The 21302-nt window shown below is 37.7% G+C and overlaps 1 protein-coding gene across 2 annotated transcripts in view; it reads left to right on the forward strand.

The window, feature by feature from the left end:
* The window catches only part of GALNT11 (polypeptide N-acetylgalactosaminyltransferase 11), a 48705-nt gene that overhangs the window by 19386 nt on the left and 8017 nt on the right, over positions 1-21302 (forward strand). Inside the window, exons 2-7 of one of the 2 annotated variants that reach the window (XM_069461360.1) lie at positions 4958-5290; positions 9034-9157; positions 11080-11246; positions 13240-13365; positions 16218-16467; positions 20938-21055. In XM_069461360.1, the coding sequence (XP_069317461.1) occupies positions 4996-5290; positions 9034-9157; positions 11080-11246; positions 13240-13365; positions 16218-16467; positions 20938-21055 (1080 nt within the window). In that variant the 5' untranslated portion in view covers positions 4958-4995. The remainder of the gene's footprint in view (positions 1-4957; positions 5291-9033; positions 9158-11079; positions 11247-13239; positions 13366-16217; positions 16468-20937; positions 21056-21302) is intronic. The other variant, XM_069461361.1, reaches the window with a different exon arrangement.

Below are 21302 nucleotides of genomic sequence, written 5' to 3' on the forward strand. Positions count from 1 at the left end.
TAGTGAATAGCCTTGTGGGTATATTGTTTCCTATTTTTACCCTCTGTGGGATAGATTACTAGGAGTAATACTGCTGAGTCAAAGGGTAAATGGGTATAATTTTATTAGATGTTCCTAAATGAACCTGCGCGGAAGCTATACCATAGCTTACCATATATGGGAGTTTCCCTACGGTCTCACCCTCAGAATCTGTTGTCAGGCTTTTGAATTTTTTTTTTTTTTTTGTTGAGACAGAGTCTCACTTTGTTGCCCAGGCTAGAGTGAGTGCCGTGGCGTCAGCTTAGCTCACAGCAACCTCAGACTCCTCGGCTTAAGCGATCCTACTGCCTCAGCCTCCCGAGTAGCTGGGACTACAGGCATGCGCCACTATGCCTGGCTAATTTTTTCTATATAGATTTTTTTAGTTGTCCATATAATGTCTTTCTATTTTTAGTACAGACGGGGTCTCGCTCAGGCTGGTCTCGAACTCCTGACCTTGAGCAATCCACCCGCCTCGGCCTCCCAGAGTGCTAGGATTACAGGCGTGAGCCACCGCGCCCGGCCAGGCTTTTGAATTTTTGTAAATTGAACAGGTGGGAAATGATACCTCAGTGTAATTTGAGTTCACATTTCCCTTATTATAAGCAGGTTTGATCATTTTTTCATATGATTAAGAACCATTTGCCAGCCTGAGCAAGAGCGAGACCCCATCTCTTTTCACAATGTTTTTCTAATTTATCATTAAATCATAGACTGAGAGATGAAGACTTGAGACTTTCACTGGCATGTTGAGTATTTTGCTTAATAATGAAAATGTCTAATGAAACTCTTTTCAAACTGGTTAGGTGTCTTCTCTTCCTTCCTCTCCTTTTTCTTCACAGTAAACATTTATTTCCCAGGATGTGCTCTGCTCATATACTACACTGTTCTCTAAGATTTCACGTTGCACAGGATCTAAACAATGTCCCTTAACCTCTTATGGAACAGAAGTACACCTTTAAAACATTATATAAACAAGTACTTAATAGTTTGTAATACTAGGCACTGTGCTAAGCATATGGATTTGAAGAGATGGAGATGATCCCTGTTCTCAGGGGGTTTGTTTACACTAAGTTCAGCAGTGCTTACACTTTAGGCAAATTGTTTATTGGGATATTTCCAGTTCACATATCTGTCAAGGAAGATACTACTATCATTAACTGTACCCTTACAAAATCACTATGTTGGGTGTCTCATTTTCCAACCATGACATTTTGTGTCTCCGGCTCACTCTCTGGTAACAGCCACACCAGCACCTCTAACCTGCATTTTTCATCCTGCTTCATTCTTCCGCATCCTCACATCTCTTTTTGCTTGGCTTAAATCTGTTATTATATTCATCACACTGCATATACCTTGCCCCATTCTTGTACTATTGTACCTCCCTGGCAAAACCCCAACTCACAGCTTACAAGGCACCTATCCCTGAGCAGCTAGCTACCAGACCATGACTGGAGGAAAACAAAACCATACTGACTTGTCTCACCTTAAATTCATATTTACATCTGGTTAGCCTTTTATTCATTTAACTTTGAAAAATATATTAAGTTGATGTCTAACTGCTGAAGTTTTTGCTCTATTAACTGTTCAAGTTTATGATTGATAGAATTTGTTCACTAGTTGTTTTGCATTAACTAACCTTACATATTTGCTTTGACCCTCCTTTCAGAGGCTTTCAGCCTTGGTTATTAAAGCCATAGCCAATTACCTGTAGAAGGAATATCAAATAGTATGAAAGAAAAAAGACTTGATTATGTAGCTATTGGATTTGTTATTTGTTAGCATAGATTAGATTAAAATTTTAGTTTTTAAGTTTTGTTTGGATGTTTTAATTTCTTAAGCAGTTAAGAAACTTATTTTTTTTAAATAGCAGGCATCTGATTGCTTTGCACTATCTTAATCCTTGGGTGTTGACTTCATGACCTATCTAAAAACAGATAGTGCCTTTGCTGCTTCTGAACAGTATTATGGTTAATTATATAAAAGATATGACTGAATTTATAAATTTCTCTTATATGTTTTTAAATTTCATATAATGATTCACTAAATAAAAAAACTATTCTCTAAAGAATTATGACGTGGCTTGGGGGAAATAATATAATACCTACCTGATGGAGTTGTTGAGAGTTTATAGTTCAGGAACCCAAAGAATTTTGATTTTAAGCTGTTGTTTATAGGATGAGCCAGGATAGGATGATTATTCTGTGAAGAACCTAGACAGAGTTGGCCAAATCCTTTGAGCAGGAAGCTTTTTCATTTTGCCCTTAGGTGCTAGCAGGCAGCCAAGAGCCTTGTACCTTTTCCAATAATGGATATGGCTGTTGTTCTGAGATAGTTTCCATACTATTGTTGAATAAGGTAGTCATAATCTCTGTGCATAGCATTAAGGTATTGCTTGGCCCAAGCAAGATAGTAATAAATTTGTGTAGAGATTCCAGGCATTTTTCAAGTATATTGATAACCATATTACAGTGATTTTTTTTTTCATTCATTTCAACAAATATTTATTAAATGTTTGCTGTGTGCCAGGCACTCTTATGAGCTCAAAGGATTGCAGGGAATGGAACATACAAAAGCTCTTGCTCTTTTGGAGCTCTTGCTCTATTTCTGGTATGAGAGAGATAGACAATAAATAATAAACCCAGTGCATAAGTAATTATGTATGTGTAAGAAGGTTATAAGTTCCTTGGAATAGGAGGATAGGGTTTAATGTTTAGTGGCTGAGATGCAGTTTTAAATAAGGTAGTCTAGGTAGGGCCTTATTGGGAGGGTGATATTTGAGCAAAGATTCGATGGAGGTGAAAGCAGTAGCCATGAAATTACTGTAAGGTTTTTGGATGGTTGGCACCAGAGAAAGAAAAAGAAAGATGAGCAGAGTTGAAAGGGGTAAGCAACGAGGCTTTATTGGAGCGCTCCCGAGTGAGGGTAACGAGGGAGGGACCCGGCGAGGTTCGCGGGTCCTGAGAGAGGGGCCCGAGAAGTTGCGCCGCCCAGAAGTTTTGTGTGGGCTTATATATGTTTTAGAGCTGGGGGGTGGGAGGTGTTTCAGTTCCGTTACGGTTTTAGGGTGGGTATTGAGAACTAGGAGAAGCTGGTGGTATGTATGGATTCCAGGAACTGAGACCCTTATCAGGGTAACCATCCAGGTGTGGCTATTCTTTAACTTAGCTGGGCCCTGCAGGCAATGTTTTGGGCAGATCTTGTGGGCTTCTTCTTTTTTTCATTAGGGAGGGGAGGGGTGCCTGCCACTAGCCTTACAATTACCTGGGAGGAAAAGTATTCTAGAGTATTCTAGACTGGGGGAAGAGACAAGGCATAGTCCTTAAGTGGGGTGTGATTGACATGTTTGACCCATAAGGAGACCTGTGTCTAGAGCAAATCAATGAAGAGGGAATTAGTGGGAGATATGGTCAGAGAAGTAATGCCAGATGGCCTCTTTATGCTAGAGGGACTTGTAGGTCATTATGAGGAAGAGATGGGAAGTCATGTATCCCATTCATATTATATGTTAAATTTAGATCTAATGAGGAAAAATATTAATGTGAAAAAATTAACATTTTGAATTTCTACTATATTCATTCATTCTATAGATTTTTTTTTTTTAGCATCTTCTATGAGTCACTCATTGTGCTAATGAAGGGAATACAGTAAACAAGAAAACAAACAAACAACGAAAGCAAGCCATAGTCCTTGTGGAGATTATCTTGGTTCAGTGCAAATTATTGTGTTTTGTGTATCAATGATTTTCTTTCACTTCTAAGATGTTTGTGTTTTTTCTATGCTTGTCTTTAATTTAAAAAGTGCTAATAGCTGACATGGCACTTTCATTGGTGCCTGATTTTCCTTTATATTGTAGTCCTTTCCAGCTACCCCTCTGGTCTTACTATTGGTGAGACTTTTTGTTTGGTTGGGTTTTGGGATTTTTTTGTTTGTTTTGGTTTGTTATTGTTGGTTTTTTATTTTTTAAATTGACTTGTAGTGAAATACCCAGTAGTTCTAGGTTGGCAGATAGTTAAGAAATTGAGCTATTTACCATCTTCTAGCCTGTGGCATAACCTTGTACAAGACAACATAATTTTTAAAGTGGGGCTGACTGACGCTGATTTGCTTTATTCTGATGTTTTGAGGATGATAATATTTTAAAAATTATCTTATACTGTAGAAATAAGTAATTTATAAGTTAAATCTCTAGTTTTCTCGTGTGTGTATGTTACTTATATAGAGTTTCTGTATACTAAGTCTTTTCATTGAGATTGCTTTATATGTGTGTTGGGCTCTTTAGAAAGAAATTCTTGGAAAATTTTATTAGCCTTCATGAAGAACAGATATTATCAGAAAGCTTAGAAAAAAACTGTCATTCAATGCTATATTTAGTTCTTCTTGCCTTATTTTATAGGGAATCTCAAGGAGAGGGAAAACAGAATTATTTGAAAATAACTGTCAGATCTAGAGTAGACACTACGGCAGGCATAACCTATTATTGGAAAGTAGAACTTTTTTTTTCAAGTTGCTTATTTTTGATAACAGATTTTAAGATCCTTGTTTAAAAAAAGAATCTTGCAATTTTACAGTTGGGACCTTAGATGTCTTATAGGAAGTACTTGTATTTTCCTCATGAAAAGTTAGTACCTGATGAAAAAATAACCAAACTGAAAGCAATCCAGAACAAAGGTGAAGAAATACCCATTAACATGGGCAAATGATTAAGTCACCTATTTTGCTGCCACTGGTTTTCTGAGCATTAAGACATTGGCCTGTGGTTTTAATTGTTGAACCTTTTTTTAAAATTCAGTGCCATCCGTGTATCTTCTTCTATTGGAATCTCTGTTAACTGTATGCATAGGGGTCCTACTTGGTGGTTTGGAAAATAGTGAATATGTATTTGGTGGATGATTAAAAGTGTACTGAAGTGTCTAACATATCTGTCCTTCTTGTTTAGGAAATTGAAAATGGCCCTTCAGCTATGCTAGGTCTATAATGGGAAGTGCCACAGTTCGATATTTCTGTTATGGGTGCCTTTTTACATCCGCGACCTGGACAGTTTTACTTTTTGTTTATTTCAACTTCAGTGAAGTGACTCAGCCACTTAAGAATGTGCCCATCAAGGGGTCTGGGCCCCATGGACCATTTCCAAAAAAATTCTATCCCCGTTTCACTCGAGGTCCAAGTCGAGTATTAGAGCCACAGTTCAAAGCAAACAAAATTGATGATGTGATAGATGGTCATATTGAAGATCCAGAAAAAGGCCACCTGAAATTCTCTTCTGAATTAGGTAAGTATATTTGATTTTTACTAGTAGCCATATCAATGTATTTACTCATTGGACGTTTAATTATTCTTTAAATCATGTGTTGCTCAGGAGATTAGAAATGTCATTTTTTTCTACACTGATTTGTTTGTGAACTAGCTGAGGATCGGTGATTCTGATTTGTCTACTTCTGGCTTCAGTATCTTATGAAGACTTGGGAGAAATCAACAAGGTCTAGAGAAGGAAAAAAAGAAAAAGTAAAGGGCTAGAAAAAAAATGGAACTATGGGAGAGGGTTTTAATTGCTGGGATTATCAATAAAGGAAAGAAATGGCTGAAAGACAATCTGACTGTATTTAACTGATTTTGAAAGGCAGATTTAATTAAAACAGAACATAAAGCATTGGGTTTAGAAAGAAGCTGGAATTACTTATATCTAATAAGATTTCTACTTACCGGAATTATTAAGGTACTAGAATATATATTAAATAGAGTTTATGAAATTTTGTTATAAAACAGAAAGCTTTTTTCCCCGAAATTATATTCTCTTCAATTTGCAAAAAAGTAGGAATCTATTGTATATGCCTTTGAATACTACCGTTCTAGAGTCCTGATTTTAGCAAATTTTATTTTAAGGGATAAGTGAGCCATTTTGATTATCTTTAAAACTTAAAAAAAAGAACTTCAATCTTGTAGAAACATCACATAATAGGTAATTTAGCAGTAAAAGCATATCGTAAGAGATTTTTGAGAGATTGAGAGAGCCATAGGCTATAAAGGAGATGTTAAAATAGAATTTTCATTTGGTCGTAGTTTCAAGAAATAAAATCAGTTCTTAGGTCTTAATGATTTTCTCATAAAGGAAGTCAAAAATATTTAAAATTGTATGAGGAAACAGAAGCTAATATGTACTTCAGTTTTCAAAAAATATACCTTGTAGTCTTTTTCAAACAACCAGGAGACATTTTAAAAGCATTAATGGGAAAAGTTCTAGCTCTTTTATTTGTTCATAGTTATTTTGTTGAAACATTTATAAAGTAACATTGGGTTTACCATTTTGAATGGACTTTGTATTTGCCTTTGAAAAAAGTAGTGAGAGAATTGTAGATATTCAAAGTGACAAACTCAAATTGCAACTACATTTCTTATAGAAAATCCTGAAGACTCCCCCCAAAATCTTTTAGAACTAATAAATGAATTTGGCAGTTGCAAGGTACAATTGTTGCATGCAGGAGAACAGTTTCATTTATGATAGCATCAAAAAGACTAAAATACATACAAATAAATTTAGCCAAGGAGGTGCAAGACTTATACACTAAGCTATAAAACATTGCTGAAAAATTATTTAATACCCATAAATAAGTAGAAAGACATTCCAGGTCCATAGATTAGAATACTAAATACCGTTAAGATGTAAATACTACCCAAAGCAACGTATAGATTCAATGCAATCTCTATCAAAATGTCAATGGCTTTTGTTGAAAAGATGGGAAAATTTATCCTGAAATTAATATGAAATTGCAAAGGGCCCCAGATAGCCAAAACAGCCTTGAAAAAAGAACAAAGTTGGAGGACTCATACTTCAAATTTTAAAACTTTCTCCAAAGCTACAGTAATCCAACAGTGTGATACTGGCATAGGATAGACATATAGTGAGTGGAATAGAACTGAGAGTCCAGAAATAGACCCTGCTTCATCTGTGGTCAACTGATTTTCAAAAAGGGTGCGGAGGCCACTTAATGGGGAAAGAATAGTCTTTTCAACAAATGGTGCTGGGACGACTGGATATCCACGTGCAAAAGAATGATTGGACCCTTATCTCATACCATATACAAAAATTAACTCAAAATGGATCAAGGACCTAAATGTAAGAGCTAAAACCATAAAACCCTTAGAAGAAATCATAGGGATAAATGTTCACGATCTTGGATTTAGCAATGATTTCTTAGATACCATACCAAAAGTATAAGCAGAAAAAAAAAAAAAGGCAAATTGCACTATATCAAAAGTAAAAACTTTTGTACATCAAAGAACACATCAAGAAAGTGAAAAAGACAACCCACAGAATGGGAGAAAATATTTACAAATCATATTTCTAATAAGGGTTCAATATCCACAATATATAAAGAATTCTTAAAACTCAAACATAGGCTTATGCCTATAATGCCAGCCCTTTGGGAGGCTGAGTTGGGAGGGTCGCTTGAGCTCAGGAGTTCAAGACCAGCCTAGACAACATAGCGAGACCTCATCTCTACAAAAAATTTTAAAACGGCTGGGTGTGGTGGCTCACACCTGTAATCCTAGCACTTTGAGAAGCTGAGACAGGAGGATCGCTTGAGGCTAGGAGTTCGAGACCAGCCTCAGCAACATAGCAAGCCTCTGTCTCTATAAAAAATAGAAAAAATTAGCCAGGCATGGTAGCATGCACCTGTAGTCCCAGCTACTAGGGAGGCTGAGGCAGGAGAATCACTTCAGCCCAGGAGTTCAAGGCTGCAGTGAGCCATGATTAGGCTACTGCACTGGGCAACAGAGCAAGATTCCGTCTCAAAATAAATAAATAAATAAAAATAAGAAAGAAATTAATTATCTTTTCACATGGAATAATTTTTCATCAAGAGATCTATATTAGAAAATGATTCGGTATCCAGCATGAGGTCACCCTCTGTTTGATACTTGTTGCATTAAGATTTAGTGAGAATCTTCTTTGTGCAAGGCACTGCTCTAGGTGCTAAATATCAACCAATTTTAATTTTATTTAAGTTTTGAACATCAAAGTCTTTTCTCATGGAGTTTGCCTCCTTGTGTAAAATGCTGACAGAGCTTTAAGAAAGGCTGTACTTCAGCTTAAAAAGTTCCAGAGAGAAGGCATGTAAGAGGTAATGTTTCCCAAGGTGGACCTGGGGACACTAGTCAAGTGTTCTGTGGTCAAATAAATTGGTGAAACACTGCATTCTATATCCCGTCCCTCACACCTGGATATCCATAAAATAGTCAACATGTTAAAGGCACAGTTGTCCTGCAATTAAACTAAAAAACCTATCTGATGTATTTCCTTAATTATTTGACCACAAAATTCTTTTTTGTTTTTAACACTTATTACTGTTTGATGGAATTAGTTTTGTATGAACAGACTATGGGCAATCCTGCTACAGAGAGTCGTTCTGTGAGGAGAGGCTACAGGTTTGACGTGGGAAAGAGAAAGCAAAAGATTTTATTATTCTGTGTAAAGATCTCTGACAGAATATTAGAACAAGAATGTTAAATTACAGTGATTTTATTAGGTTTGTGGAGGAATTTCTAGACAATGAAGCTGATTAGAGTCAGAAACCAGAGACTGTGGAAGCTTTTTTTGTAGAAAGGTTTATCAATAGCCGTTTGGGGGGCAGGGGGCTCATGTAGAAACTTGCCTATAGATGGGGCCTGTTGAGTGTTCATTGGGGTCCTGTAATCTGTTGCTTTAATGGGAAGTTATTTATTTATTTTTTTACTTGCAGGTAAATTTTTCTCTTGGATATAATAAATATTTTTAAAATTATGGCTTGTGAGCAAGTGTTTATGATCAATACACACTTGCTTTGAGCTAGACCGATAAGAATTTGACCTCAACCTGTTTACTTTTTTAAAACTAGAGACAACTTAGATTTGGGAAACATGGCTATTAATCTGGTTAATAGGATAAAGTCAGCATTGTCTTATGATCAGACCATCACAGTCACTGGTGATCCTTTCTAGATTGAACGCACTGACTGTAACTCTGCTGTCTTGCAGGTATGATTTTTAATGAACGCGATCAGGAGTTGAGAGACTTGGGCTATCAGAAACACGCCTTTAATATGCTTATCAGTAACCGCTTGGGCTACCATAGGGATGTGCCGGACACGAGGAATGCCGCGTATGTTCCTCGTTCGTTTCTGTTAATACATTTTAGTAACATAATGCTTTTAGTGTCAGCATAAAAAGTCCTGAGGATGGTGTTCACATTGTGTAGTTAGGTGTCATTATTCAGCGTATTAGGACACTTGAGACAGATTTCCACTTTTGTTATACTTGAAGTCACATGGTCTGGAGATTGTACTAAAAAAGTTCTAGAGCTTGCTGTGTCTCTTTTGACATTTCGGATCATGTCGGAAAGAGGAGGGAGAGTGCTAATTAAATAACCTGAACATAAGTTTGTTTTAAATGTTTTGGATTCACAGCAAAAAGAAATTAAAATCAGTGAAGTTTACTAATAATATCATTTTTCTGTTTCATTATTTTTATTCCTTAACACATTGACTTCCACACTAGAAAAAAAAATTTTTTTCCTTGGGGCCATGGTGTTTTATTACAAACATAGAATAAAAACTTCAAAAACAAAACGATCCTTTCTAATTTAATGAAAAATTTGTTATTCTGTGTGTGAGTTATATGCAACTTGAAAAATAATTCATGTAGTTCCCAAGGTAAAGAGATGTGTAAGTGACATATGTTTCACGAGACCCTGGGCTCAAAACTAGCATGAGTTAAATACTACTCACATGGCAGTTAATGTGTTAAAAGGCTTTTCATTTATGTGGTCAGTTATTCTACAGATAGACATTTGTTGAACACGTTCTGTTTGCTACACACCTTATCAAGTTCTGGAAAGAAACACAATAAGACGTAGTAGCCCCTGGGTTCACAGGCTCAGAATCCAGCAGGGGAGGCAGATATGTCAGCAGGTCATTTCGGGAGCACATGAAGAAGGGCTGTGATAAGAATTGGTGAAATGGGGGCACAAAACCCAGAGTGGCCAGAGAAGGCTTCATGGAGGGGTGGTGATTGATAAGGGAAGGCCTTTCCACGTATAGGGAGCAGCATATGGAAATCTCTGAGGGACTGTAGTTCACTTTGGCTGTAGTGGGAGAATAGCAAGAGGCTGCAGGTAGGCAGGGCTTGGACATTGGAGGGCTTTGTATATCATGTGAAAGAATTTAGGACTCTGGATTTTCTTCCTTAGGTTCATGGGTTTTTGTTGTTGCTTAAAGCCACGTCACCCTTTTCATCAAATAATTTCTTACATGGAAGCTTTTCTGTTATCTTGATATATCATAGGTTATTCAAATCTTTATTGGGCAAAAAATAAAATTTTTAAATGCATATTTTTATATTTCTATTTACTTTTGAAACCTCATTGAGGAAAATCTGGATATCAGTTTATGAGTGCTGCATTAATACTTGCAGTGATTTCAGTAAAAATACTCACATTTTTATCTAGACTCTTGACCAAAAAAGAAAAAAAACTGACGTTTTAAAAATGTTGACCTGGCCAGGTGCAGTGGCTCATGCCTGTAATTCTAGCACTTTGGGAGGCTGAGACCAGAGGATCGCTTGAGCCCAGGAGTTCAAGACCAGCCTGGGCAACATGGCAAGGCCCCGTCTCTACAAAAAATAAGTTAGCTGGGAGTGGTGGCACATGCCTGTAGTCCCAGCTACTTGGGAGGCTGAAGCTGGAGGATCGCTTGAGCCCAGGAGTTCAAGGTTACAGTGAACTATGATTGTGCCACTGCATTCTAGCCTGGGCAATGAAGCAAGACCCTGTCTCTAAAAAGAAATTAAAAATAAAAAAATTAAAATGTTGACCTAAAAATAAGCAAGATAGCAGGTATATAGGAGGGAGAAATTATTAACAAAATAACTCTTGAAGAGGAAACCACATTGTTTTGTTAAATTTTTCTAAAAAAAATTATTGTAAGAAAGAAGCTGAACAAGGGGACAGTAACTATGTAGTGATTAATAGCCTGAAACATTTGAGTCTTTTAAAATGTCAGAAATTCCTCATCTTTATCTTTACAGATGTAAAGAACAGTCCTACCCAACAGACCTGCCAGTTGCTAGTGTTGTTATTTGTTTCTACAATGAAGCTTTTTCCGCCTTGCTGCGGACAGTGCACAGTGTCATAGACCGCACTCCAGCACATCTTCTTCATGAAATCATCCTCGTGGATGATGATAGTGACTTTGGTAAGTAATGCTGTAACTGGTGATGTTGGGTCTCGACGTGTCTGTAGCATTGACAAACATCAACAAGCTGACCATTTGCAGCTTGACGGAATAGCTACAGCTCCTATGTGTGCAATTGCAACTGAGCTGATCATGAATAGATGCCTGTCTATCACTTATAGAATAATTTTGAAGAAATGCATTCTCTTTGTAATCTGTTTATAAACTGTGCTACCCAAATTTGGCCCTTGGAATTTTTCTGTTGGCTTTTTAAAAAAAAAAATTTTTTTATTTTGAAATAACTGTAGATTCACAGGAAGTTTTAGAGAGATTCTGTATACCCATCACCCAGTTTCCCCCAGTGGTCGTGTCTTACATAATCCTAGTACAATATCGAGACCAAGAATCCACATTGGTATGATGTGTGTGTATGGTCCCATGGCATTCGGTCACATGTGTAGACTCCTGTAGCCACCACTGCAATCAAGATGCAGAACTATTTCCTCACCCAGAGATCTCCCTCACACTACCCCTTTATATTCACCCTTTCCCTCTCCCCACCATTCCTGGCAACCACTCCTTTCTATGCTTTTTGTCATTCAAGAATGTTAAATAAATGGAATCACACAGTATTTGCCCTTTTGAGATTGGCCTTCTTCACTTGGCATAATGCCTTGACTTAATGTTTATCTAACAAGTCTCTTACACGGATTGTCCCTGGATAAAAGTGGACTGCATTCTCATGGCTCTTAGATGATCCCTGAATGCCAGTATTTTATGATTCACTACATATTTTATACACCTTGCATTAATTCAGCATGGACTCTTGCTAAGAATGGCTTTGTGTACACAAGCAGGATGGAAGGCTTTTCATTTACACTACTCATTCAGCTCTCAGCAACTTTGCAAGAAAGGCTAGAACCCCATTTTATAGAGGGGGAAATATAAAAATTAAGTAATTTGCTTAGGACCTCATAGCTGTTAAGTAATAGCTGAAGAAATACAGTGATATAGGTATATACCAGTGGGACTTTTTTCCACACACTCAAGCATTTATTAGGCACCTCTTATAGCAGCAGCAAAATTGGTATACCAGTATACTTAAACATACAAAGTGAGGAAATGTACACTGAGACCTATGGGAACAAAATTCTCAAACCTTGATAAATACAGAAATTGCACAGGAGAAAAATTGGAAAGGCTAGTAGAAAACAAAACATACTTTTAAAAAATGAGTGATTACAAAAAAAACCCCCAAGTCAATCTGAGTCTGGACCAGATAGAAGATTAGCTAAATACTAAATTCTAGAATTTATGGTTGATTTTTTTTTTTTTTTTTAAATCAACCTGTTTTTTGGCTTTCACTTTGTGGATATTTTATCTAAAAGGGAAAAATTCATGATAATTTATAGTGGTTCGTATACTAACTATGGAAATAATTACTGCTTATTATCTTATATGAGCTTTGACATTATTATGAAATTTAAAGGTGAATGACCTATTTAATTCTCTTGGAAAAAAAGTGCTAACTTAATAAAAGGACATAGTTACTGCTATTATTGTGTAATTCTTTGTAGGGGCAACAGAAGTTGTTTCTTAACTATTCTGAAACGGAATAAGACTTAATAAATTATAGCAAAAGTCATTTGCATCTCATTTTGTTTTAAATGTGACTTATATGCAGTTAGCTGAACATTCATGCACTCAAAATATTCATTTCAAACATTCTTTATGCAAAACATTGTGCTAGATGCTATGGAAGTACTAGCAAGTCTGTAACTAAGGTAACCATTCTTAGCTTGTTTTCCAGCTCTTACCCTTCATTTCTTTCCTTTTTATTAGGATAGGGTAAGCTACGATATGCTTTTAAAATAAGGCAGAAGATTCTATAGTATTTGCTTGATAATTTGTTGTGAATTTTAGCAAGTGCCAGATAAAACTTTAGAATAGCTTATAAAACGTCTTTGCACATGTCTCATATGGTTTGAGTAATTGTGGGACTGTTTATGTTCAGATGATTTGAAAGGAGAACTAGATGAATATGTTCAAAAATACCTCCCTGGAAAAATTAAAATAATAAGAAATACAAAGCGTGAGGGATTGATTCGAGGAAGAATGATTGGAGCAGCCCATGCAACAGGTACAACTTCCTGCTGGCTTTTCCCTGTGGGTGTTGGGTGACAAGGGCTTGATCCTTGGCATTTTCCTGATTCTGCAGAGTCTGTGAAAAGTGGTATTTTAAACAGGCATCGCCACAAGAGACATAAGGCTTGTTTTGTTTGGGAAAGGCCTTTCCATAACTCCAAGCCTGCTGCCCCAGAGCAGTGGATTGAGCTCTGTTTTCCTAGTGACCTTTTTTTTTTTATTAATTATTGTCCCTCAAATAGGTTTATCTTGTTTAATTATATAAGCAGAAAAGTCTAAACCAAAGTGTAACTGAACTTTTTTTTTTTTTTTTTTTGGAGACAGAGTCTCACTCTGTTGCCCGGGCTAGAGTGCCGTGGCGTCAGCCTAGCTCACAGCAACCTCAACCTCCTGGGCTTAAGCAGGCCTTCTGCCTCAGCGTCTCGAGTAGCTGAGACTACAGGCATGTGCCACTATGCCCGGCTAATTTTTGTATATATATATATTTTTAGCTGTCCATATAATTTCTTTCTATTTTTAGTAGAGATGGGGTCTCACTCTTGCTCAGGCTGGTTTCGAACTCCTTACCTCGAGCGGTCCACCCGCCTCGGCCTCCCAGAGTGCTAGGATTACAGGTGTGAGCCACTGCACCTGGCCTATAACTGAACTTTTATACATTTTTAAATACAAAGTTTAAAATATATGTACCCAAACTATTTGATTTGAATTATGCTGATAATTCTTAGAATGGAGTACACACCTCTGGAGATATGCATCATGATTTTAGTTGGTAAATGGATATAAGATTGACTTATGTAACTATAAAAGGTATTTTCTTTAAAATTCCCTCTTAATTCTTCTGATTCCATCAAGGAGAAAGTCTCCATTGGCACTAACATATCTTTAAAACCATTCCATTGTACACTAATCTCTCCCTTTAAAAAGAAGGGACAGGCATCAAATTCATAGTCTTCTGCAGAATATATATCTGGTTAGTCTTCAGTTACATTGATTCTGTTGTATTTCTTTTTATGTTTACGTCTGTATAAGGTTGGTGTTCCTGATTTTCATTTATGATCTTGACTTTTAAAATTTCAAAAATTAATTAAGTTAAAACAAATGAATCTGTTTAAAAATACTAGGCCTACAATTGGCAGGTAGTGCATGGACATGGCAAAAAAAATCAGGAAGGTGATCTGAGAATTACTGAACTTGGTGGGGGGCATTCCCCGGCAGCAATGGCATCTCCTGCCTTGTACTCTCAGCTCTTCTAGATAACCAGCCACAAGGGGTGTGGTGTTTGCTGCTGCTCACCACTGCCCCTCTTGTGTAGCCACTGGCCCATTTGCTGGGTGTAGTTGGTACTTCACTTTTAGAATCTTCTCTTCTTTCTCTTAAAGCCACAGTGATCTGAAAGAATTAAAAAATGGGGGGCAGCTCTTTTATATGCAGTCTGCGTTTGTGTATGCAAATTGAATTCAGAGCTTAGGATACTTTCTTTTCTAGATTTCTAGTCAAATAAAGGCTTACTGAATTGGCTGTGTTGAGTTTTTGAAGGCAACGAGATAAAGAGAAAATTCTGGGGTATTTTCAATATTTTGCCATTTGAAACATTGCACTGTTAAAATGCATGTTTGAGGCGTGGGGGCGGTGGCTCAGGCCTGTAATCCTACCGCTCTGGGAGGCTGAGGGAGGAGGATCACTTGAGGTCAGGAGTTCAAAACCAGCCTAAGCAAGAGTGAAACCCTGTCTTTACTAAAAATAGAAAAAATTAGCAGGGCGTGGTGGTACGTGCCTGTGGTTGTAGCTGCTCAGGAGGCTGAGGCAGGAGGATCGCTTGAGCCCAGGAGTCTAAGGTTGCAGTGAAGCTATGATGAGGCCACTGTACTCTAGCTAGGATGACAGAGCGAGACTCTGTCTCAAAAAAAGAAAAAAAGTTTACCATGAATTTATTGTTTTTCAGATAACAATAGTTATTTAGGGTTTTTTTTTCTTTTCTTTTCTTAGTTTTTGTAGTCTTTCTCTGTGGTCATAGGTTTTTTTTTTTTTTTTTTTCTTTATGATCTGTTTAGGCCCTTGTTCAAATATAGTTTAGGATCTCTCAAAAGCAAACCAATTTTGGGGAAGTCATTGTCACAGATTCAATGTGACCAGGTGTTATCTTACTTTATTTAGTTAGATTGTCATTATTTGGAAAAAGTAACACTTTTTTTGCTAACTGGAAGAAAGGTGTATCCCATTGGCATGAAAACCATTAAACCCAAGAGAGCTGGGAGCATTAGAAAGGAAGCTGGGAAATGGAAGACAGGGATGAGTGAGGCGGTCTCCGGGTGGCGCTATTGTGGGTGTTTCCGCAGTGGCATCAGCGTACATGCTTCTCTCCTTTGGGTTGGTTACAATGATGTTTCTATGTCACTAATGAAAATGTATTATAGTTATGCTCCTTGTATTCTTTACCAAGGCAGGGAAATGCATTCTAAGTGTATGCTAAATTTATAGATATTTTGATTAAAATAATTGTAATATCCACACACAACTGGCCACTGTCATTGTACTAGAGCATCTTGAATCACCAAATGTCTGGCCATCCAAAGAGCTAAGTTGTTACTGTGAGAGTTTGAATCTTTTTATTGAAGAGAATCTGACGTATCTATAAATTTTTCAAGAGTTGTGCATATTATTGTACATGTTCCTCAGTTACGCTTCAGGCAGAATTCTTGGCTAAAGGACTTCCCTTGTTTACAATCAGCAGTGAAGTGTAAGCGTTCGTTGTTGGGGGCTGGAAGGGGGCAGCACATCATCCATCGGCTGGGGGGCTGTGCCTAAATTGTCAGGAAGCTCTCCTGAGCCTGTGCTGTTGCCCTTCAGGAGAAGTGCTCGTGTTCCTGGACAGCCACTGTGAAGTGAACGTGATGTGGCTGCAGCCCTTGCTGGCCGCCATCCACGAGGACAGGCAGACCGTGGTGTGCCCAGTGATCGACATCATTAGTGCTGACACCCTCGCCTACAGCTCGTCCCCTGTTGTCCGTGGAGGGTTCAACTGGGGGCTGCACTTCAAATGGGATCTTGTTCCCCTTTCTGAGCTAGGAGGAGCAGAAGGAGCCACTGCACCCATAAAGTAAGATTTTTCCTTTGTTTGAAAAATTCCCACCAGTATGTCCTTAAAAGAGAAAAAGTATTAAAGATAATTCCTTCTTTGCAGGGAGCAAGAGTGTTGACTTAATTTGTGCATTAAAAAATTCTTGAGCACTTACTGAATTTTATGCATTCTGCCAAGTCCTAAGGAAAGATTTATGAGTAAGATACTATCTGTGCCCTCAAGGACTCAGTGCTGTGAGAAAGGCAGGCAGAGCAGTGCAGCCACATCCCAAGGTCACTGGCAGGGGGCCCTGGCCGGGCCCGTGTGCTGTGTGTGCCGTGTCAGATACCGTGGTTTACTGCACTGGTCAGTAACTTCCCTTCAGTTCTTTGCTGGTAAATAGTATGAACAAAGCTGTCACAAACATTTAATACACAAGCATTTTAATTAGGATTTTAAGGATAGATTCTTACTAGTACAATTACTAAGTCATAGCATATGAATTATTTTATATTCTCATTCATGTTTCATATTCTCTAATATAAATCTGCTCTAATATGTTATTTTTCTCTTTTTAAATTTCTTACGTAGATTGAATAAAAGAGGTTTTTAATCTGTATTTTTCCTTTTTAAAGTTCTTGGACCTACTCTTCAAAGCTTTATTATTTGTGGAAAATTACATAAAAAGTATATATTAAATATATTGTGTATATATACATACACACACACCTACACAGTTTAATAAATGATTATAATGTGAACTGTGTAACTACTACCCAGGTCAACAAACAGCACCTAGAAGCCCCCTGTGCATCCCTTCCTGGTCACACCCCTGACACCTAGGGGTGTCATTACCCTGACCTTGGTAATCATTTTCTTGCTTTCCCGTGTAGTTTTGCCACATATTAATACATCTCTAAACAAAATAGTTTTGCCTGCTCTTGTACTTTGTGTAAATAAACCCATGTATGACTCATTATTTTGTCTTGCTTCATTTGTTTAACATTGTTTTAAAAATTCTTCCATGTTGCAGTATATAGCTATAGTTGATTCATTTTCATTGCTGTATAATGTTCTTTTATGTGAATATACTATAACATTTATCCAGTTTACTGTTTTTTTGGTGAAGCAATTGGCTGGTTTGGGTTTTTTTTGTTTTTTTTTTTTTTTATGTTACAAGCAGCACTGTTGGAGAACATTCTTATTCTAGTGTAGAGTGAAATTACTGAATCACAAGATATGCCTTTCTTCAACTTTAGCATGTAATGTTTTTGTAACACATTAGGTGACTAGAATATCCTCAGCTGGCCTTTTGGAACTCGTTAGCTTCCTTTCATCTGAAAGGGAAGGGGAGGTTGATAGAGTCCTGGGCCAATTCTAGGGGTCTCATGTGGTCTCCCAGCAGAGTGAGGTCCTCTTCTGCTCTGTCAGGTTTTACGTGTGAGAATCAGTTGCAGTTCTTCATAGAACTAGTGAAGTCCATGAGCAAAGCCCATCCAGCTCTCTGTTGTCGTCCTGTCTTCACGTGCTTGCGACACCACTTCTCACACTGCCCGCTGGAGATTTGCTGCGGCTCACTCCCCTGGGTCTGCACGTGGGACTCAGCTGGTGGAGCCCTCTCTCAGTAGAGCAGTCCTCCATCTGGGCACCGGCCACTGGTGTTTCTGGTCTCTGTGACCTCACGGCCTGTGATTGGAGGCAGACAGTAGTGGTGACTCAGTTGTTTCGTGTTTCCTTTTGGATTTCCCGTGTTCTTTTTTAGTGGGTGCAGTATGTATAGTTTAATAAATATTTTTGAAGTTTTTCATAGCAAGAAGAAAGTATCCTAGGCTTTCTTATATGTATTCTCATTCTTAGTTACCAGTTTTTGTTTGTTTTTGCCTATTTTATCATATTCATGGTCATTTGGTTTTCAATGTTTAATTTTTAATATTTTTAACAAAAAACACATATTCAGTAACAGATCAAATTGTATAGATGAACTTAGGATGAAAGGAGGCCATCTCCTACCCGTTTCCTCCCTATTCTTTCTTTCCAGAGGCAAATTCTTTTAAGAGTTTCTATTTTGGTCTTGTTCCTTACTGGATGAACTCTAGATAATAAGCATATTCCTGTTCCCTGCATCAACCCACTTCAGACCCTGTCTGCATGAAAAATGAAGACGTGGCTCATTTACATCCCTCCCTGCTACTCTTCTAGTGCTGTTGTAGGTAATTTTAGTAGCTGTTTTGGTTTTGTTTCTTCTCCTTTATTGTCAGTCTTTCCGTGATCTTATATTTAGTTGTAAGCAGCATCTTAAAATTGCTTTTTTCTTAAACCAGCGTGAGAAGCTTTGTGTTTTAAGATTACAGAACTACTGTTTGCCCTGTGTGTTCTGTATTCTTTTTTCTCTTCTCCAGCCTTTTGGATAAAGCCCAGATTTTTCTGTTCCCAGCAGCTGCCCCATTACTAGAAGTTATATGTTTTTATATACAGTTCTTTTAGTGGTTTTCCTAGAGAATGCAATGTATGTTCTTGATTTCTCAGAGTATAATATAAATTGGTACTTGCCCCAAACAATGCCAGGATCTCAGAATGTTCATACTCCAGTTAACCCCCGCCCAAGTTTATGCTGTTGTTGGTGTACATATATTTGAAACCTCATGAGACACAGAATTCTTATGTGACAGTAGTCATGTAGCCTTGCCCACATATTTCATCTTTATGCCACTCTATTCCTTCGGCATCTGGAAGCTTCTGTCTGGGACTACTCATCTGGCTAAAGAACACTCTCGAATAGTTGGACCTTCTATTGATTAGTTTTGCTTTTCTGAAAATGTCCTTGTTTCACCATTATTTTGAAGGACACTCTGATATCCAGATCTAGGTTGGCAGTGACAGACGCTTTCTTTCAGTACTTCCAAAGCATCTTTCAAGAACCTGTGGCCGCTGCTATTTCATACAAAAAGACAGTGTTGTCAGTCTGACTCTGCTTCCTTTGAAGATGATCCCTTTATAATTGGCTGCTTAAATTTTTGTCTTATTTTTCAAAAGTGTTTTTCAGATATGTATAAACATGGTTTCTTTTTTTTTTTTTTTTTTTTTGAGACAGAGTCTCACTCTGTTGCCCGGGCTAGAGTGAGTGCCGTGGCGTCAGCCTAGCTCACAGCAACCTCAAACTCCTGGGCTTAAGCGATCCTACTGCCTCAGCCTCCCGAGTAGCTGGGACTACAGGCATGCGCCACCATGCCCGGCTAATTTTTTGTATATATATATTTTAGTTGTCCATATAATTTCTTTCTATTTTTAGTAGAGACGGGGTCTCACTCTTGCTCAGGCTGGTCTTGAACTCCTGACCTCGAGCGATCCACCCGCCTCGGCCTCCCAGAGTGCTAGGATTACAGGCGTGAGCCACCGCGCCCGGCCACATGGTTTCTTTTTTGATAGTATCTAATTCTCTGCTGAATTCACAATCTTGTCTTTTACTTTTGAACATACTGAGCAGTTTCTTTAAAATTGCTGCTTTAAAATTTCTCCATATTCGAAACCCCTGCACATCTATCTATTATAGGTTGTTTCTCTTGTTTTGTTTTTTTATGTGATTTTATCTTCCTGATTGCTTGGTTATTTATTTATTTTTGCTTAGTGCCAGACATTCTATATAAAAAAATTATAGAAATACATTCATACCTGGGATGATGATTTCCCTCCCCAGAGAGAATTTTGCTTCTCTTCTACAGGCAACTTAGGCCGCTAGAATCCACGGTCCCCTAGATGCACATTGAGGAAGTGAGATGACTAGAAGCTAGCGTCTCGGTGAAGGCCTGTCTGCTTCAGCTTCTGTCACTCCCACAGGGGTTCTCAGTCGCAGTGCTATAGGTGTTTTGGGCCAGATAATTCTTTGATCCAGGGGCCCACTTGTGCATTTTAGGATATTTAGCAGAATCCCTGACCTCAGCCCACATCCCTGTGGCATGGTGGACACAGTCATCCCAGTTGAGAGACATTGGTCTAACGTGTGTTTGAATCCACTGCAAAATGTGTAAGGTTTGTCAGGTTTTTCCTTGGCAGGCCTTGGAGTCTAGTTTTGATCCCAGTGGCTCAGTGAGACTGTCGAAAGGAATTACACAATTCATTTCAGGTGGATGTCTATCAAAAACGGTTATAAGAAAAGTACTTTTGGCTGGATGCAGTGGCTCATACCTGTAACCCTAGCACTTTGGGAGGCCAAGGCGGTTGGATCCCCTGAGCCCAGGAATTTGAGGTTCCAGTGAACTATGGAGTACTTCTGATACTTAGAAAAGTCACTTTCATATGCCAGATATGAAGAACCTTCCCATGCCTAGCACATTATTAGCAATCTGGAAAATTCAGTTGTATGGTCCAGTTGATTCTGATATTAGATAAAATGTTTTATAATAATCTAGTTTTTATTAGTAATGTTCCAAAGCTACACTGAATTTTTTAAAAATAAAAATAGTAGGAGAGATAACTGACTATAGAGAATTAGTAATTATTTTCCTTTTCTAGGTCACCTACAATGGCTGGAGGATTATTTGCCATGAACAGACAGTATTTCCATGACCTTGGGCAGTATGACAGTGGCATGGATATCTGGGGAGGAGAAAATTTGGAAATATCATTTCGGGTAATCTTATTTTTTTAATGGCTCAATTATTAACTTTTGTGTATAGAATATAATTGTCATCCATGATCCCATTTTTTCTGTAAATTCTCCTTGGTTATCTCTATTGACAAATTGTCCTTAATGAATGCTACTTTACCATAATCTATGATATGGATAATATCTACTCAATGTCAAAAGCATATAAAAGATATATGTTTAGTTTTTAAGAATTATAAAAGTATGGTTATAGTGAATGGTTGGGTATAAA

Source organism: Eulemur rufifrons, chromosome 29 (assembly GCF_041146395.1).
Source record: "Eulemur rufifrons isolate Redbay chromosome 29, OSU_ERuf_1, whole genome shotgun sequence".
NCBI classification, from domain to species: Eukaryota; Metazoa; Chordata; class Mammalia; order Primates; family Lemuridae; genus Eulemur; species Eulemur rufifrons.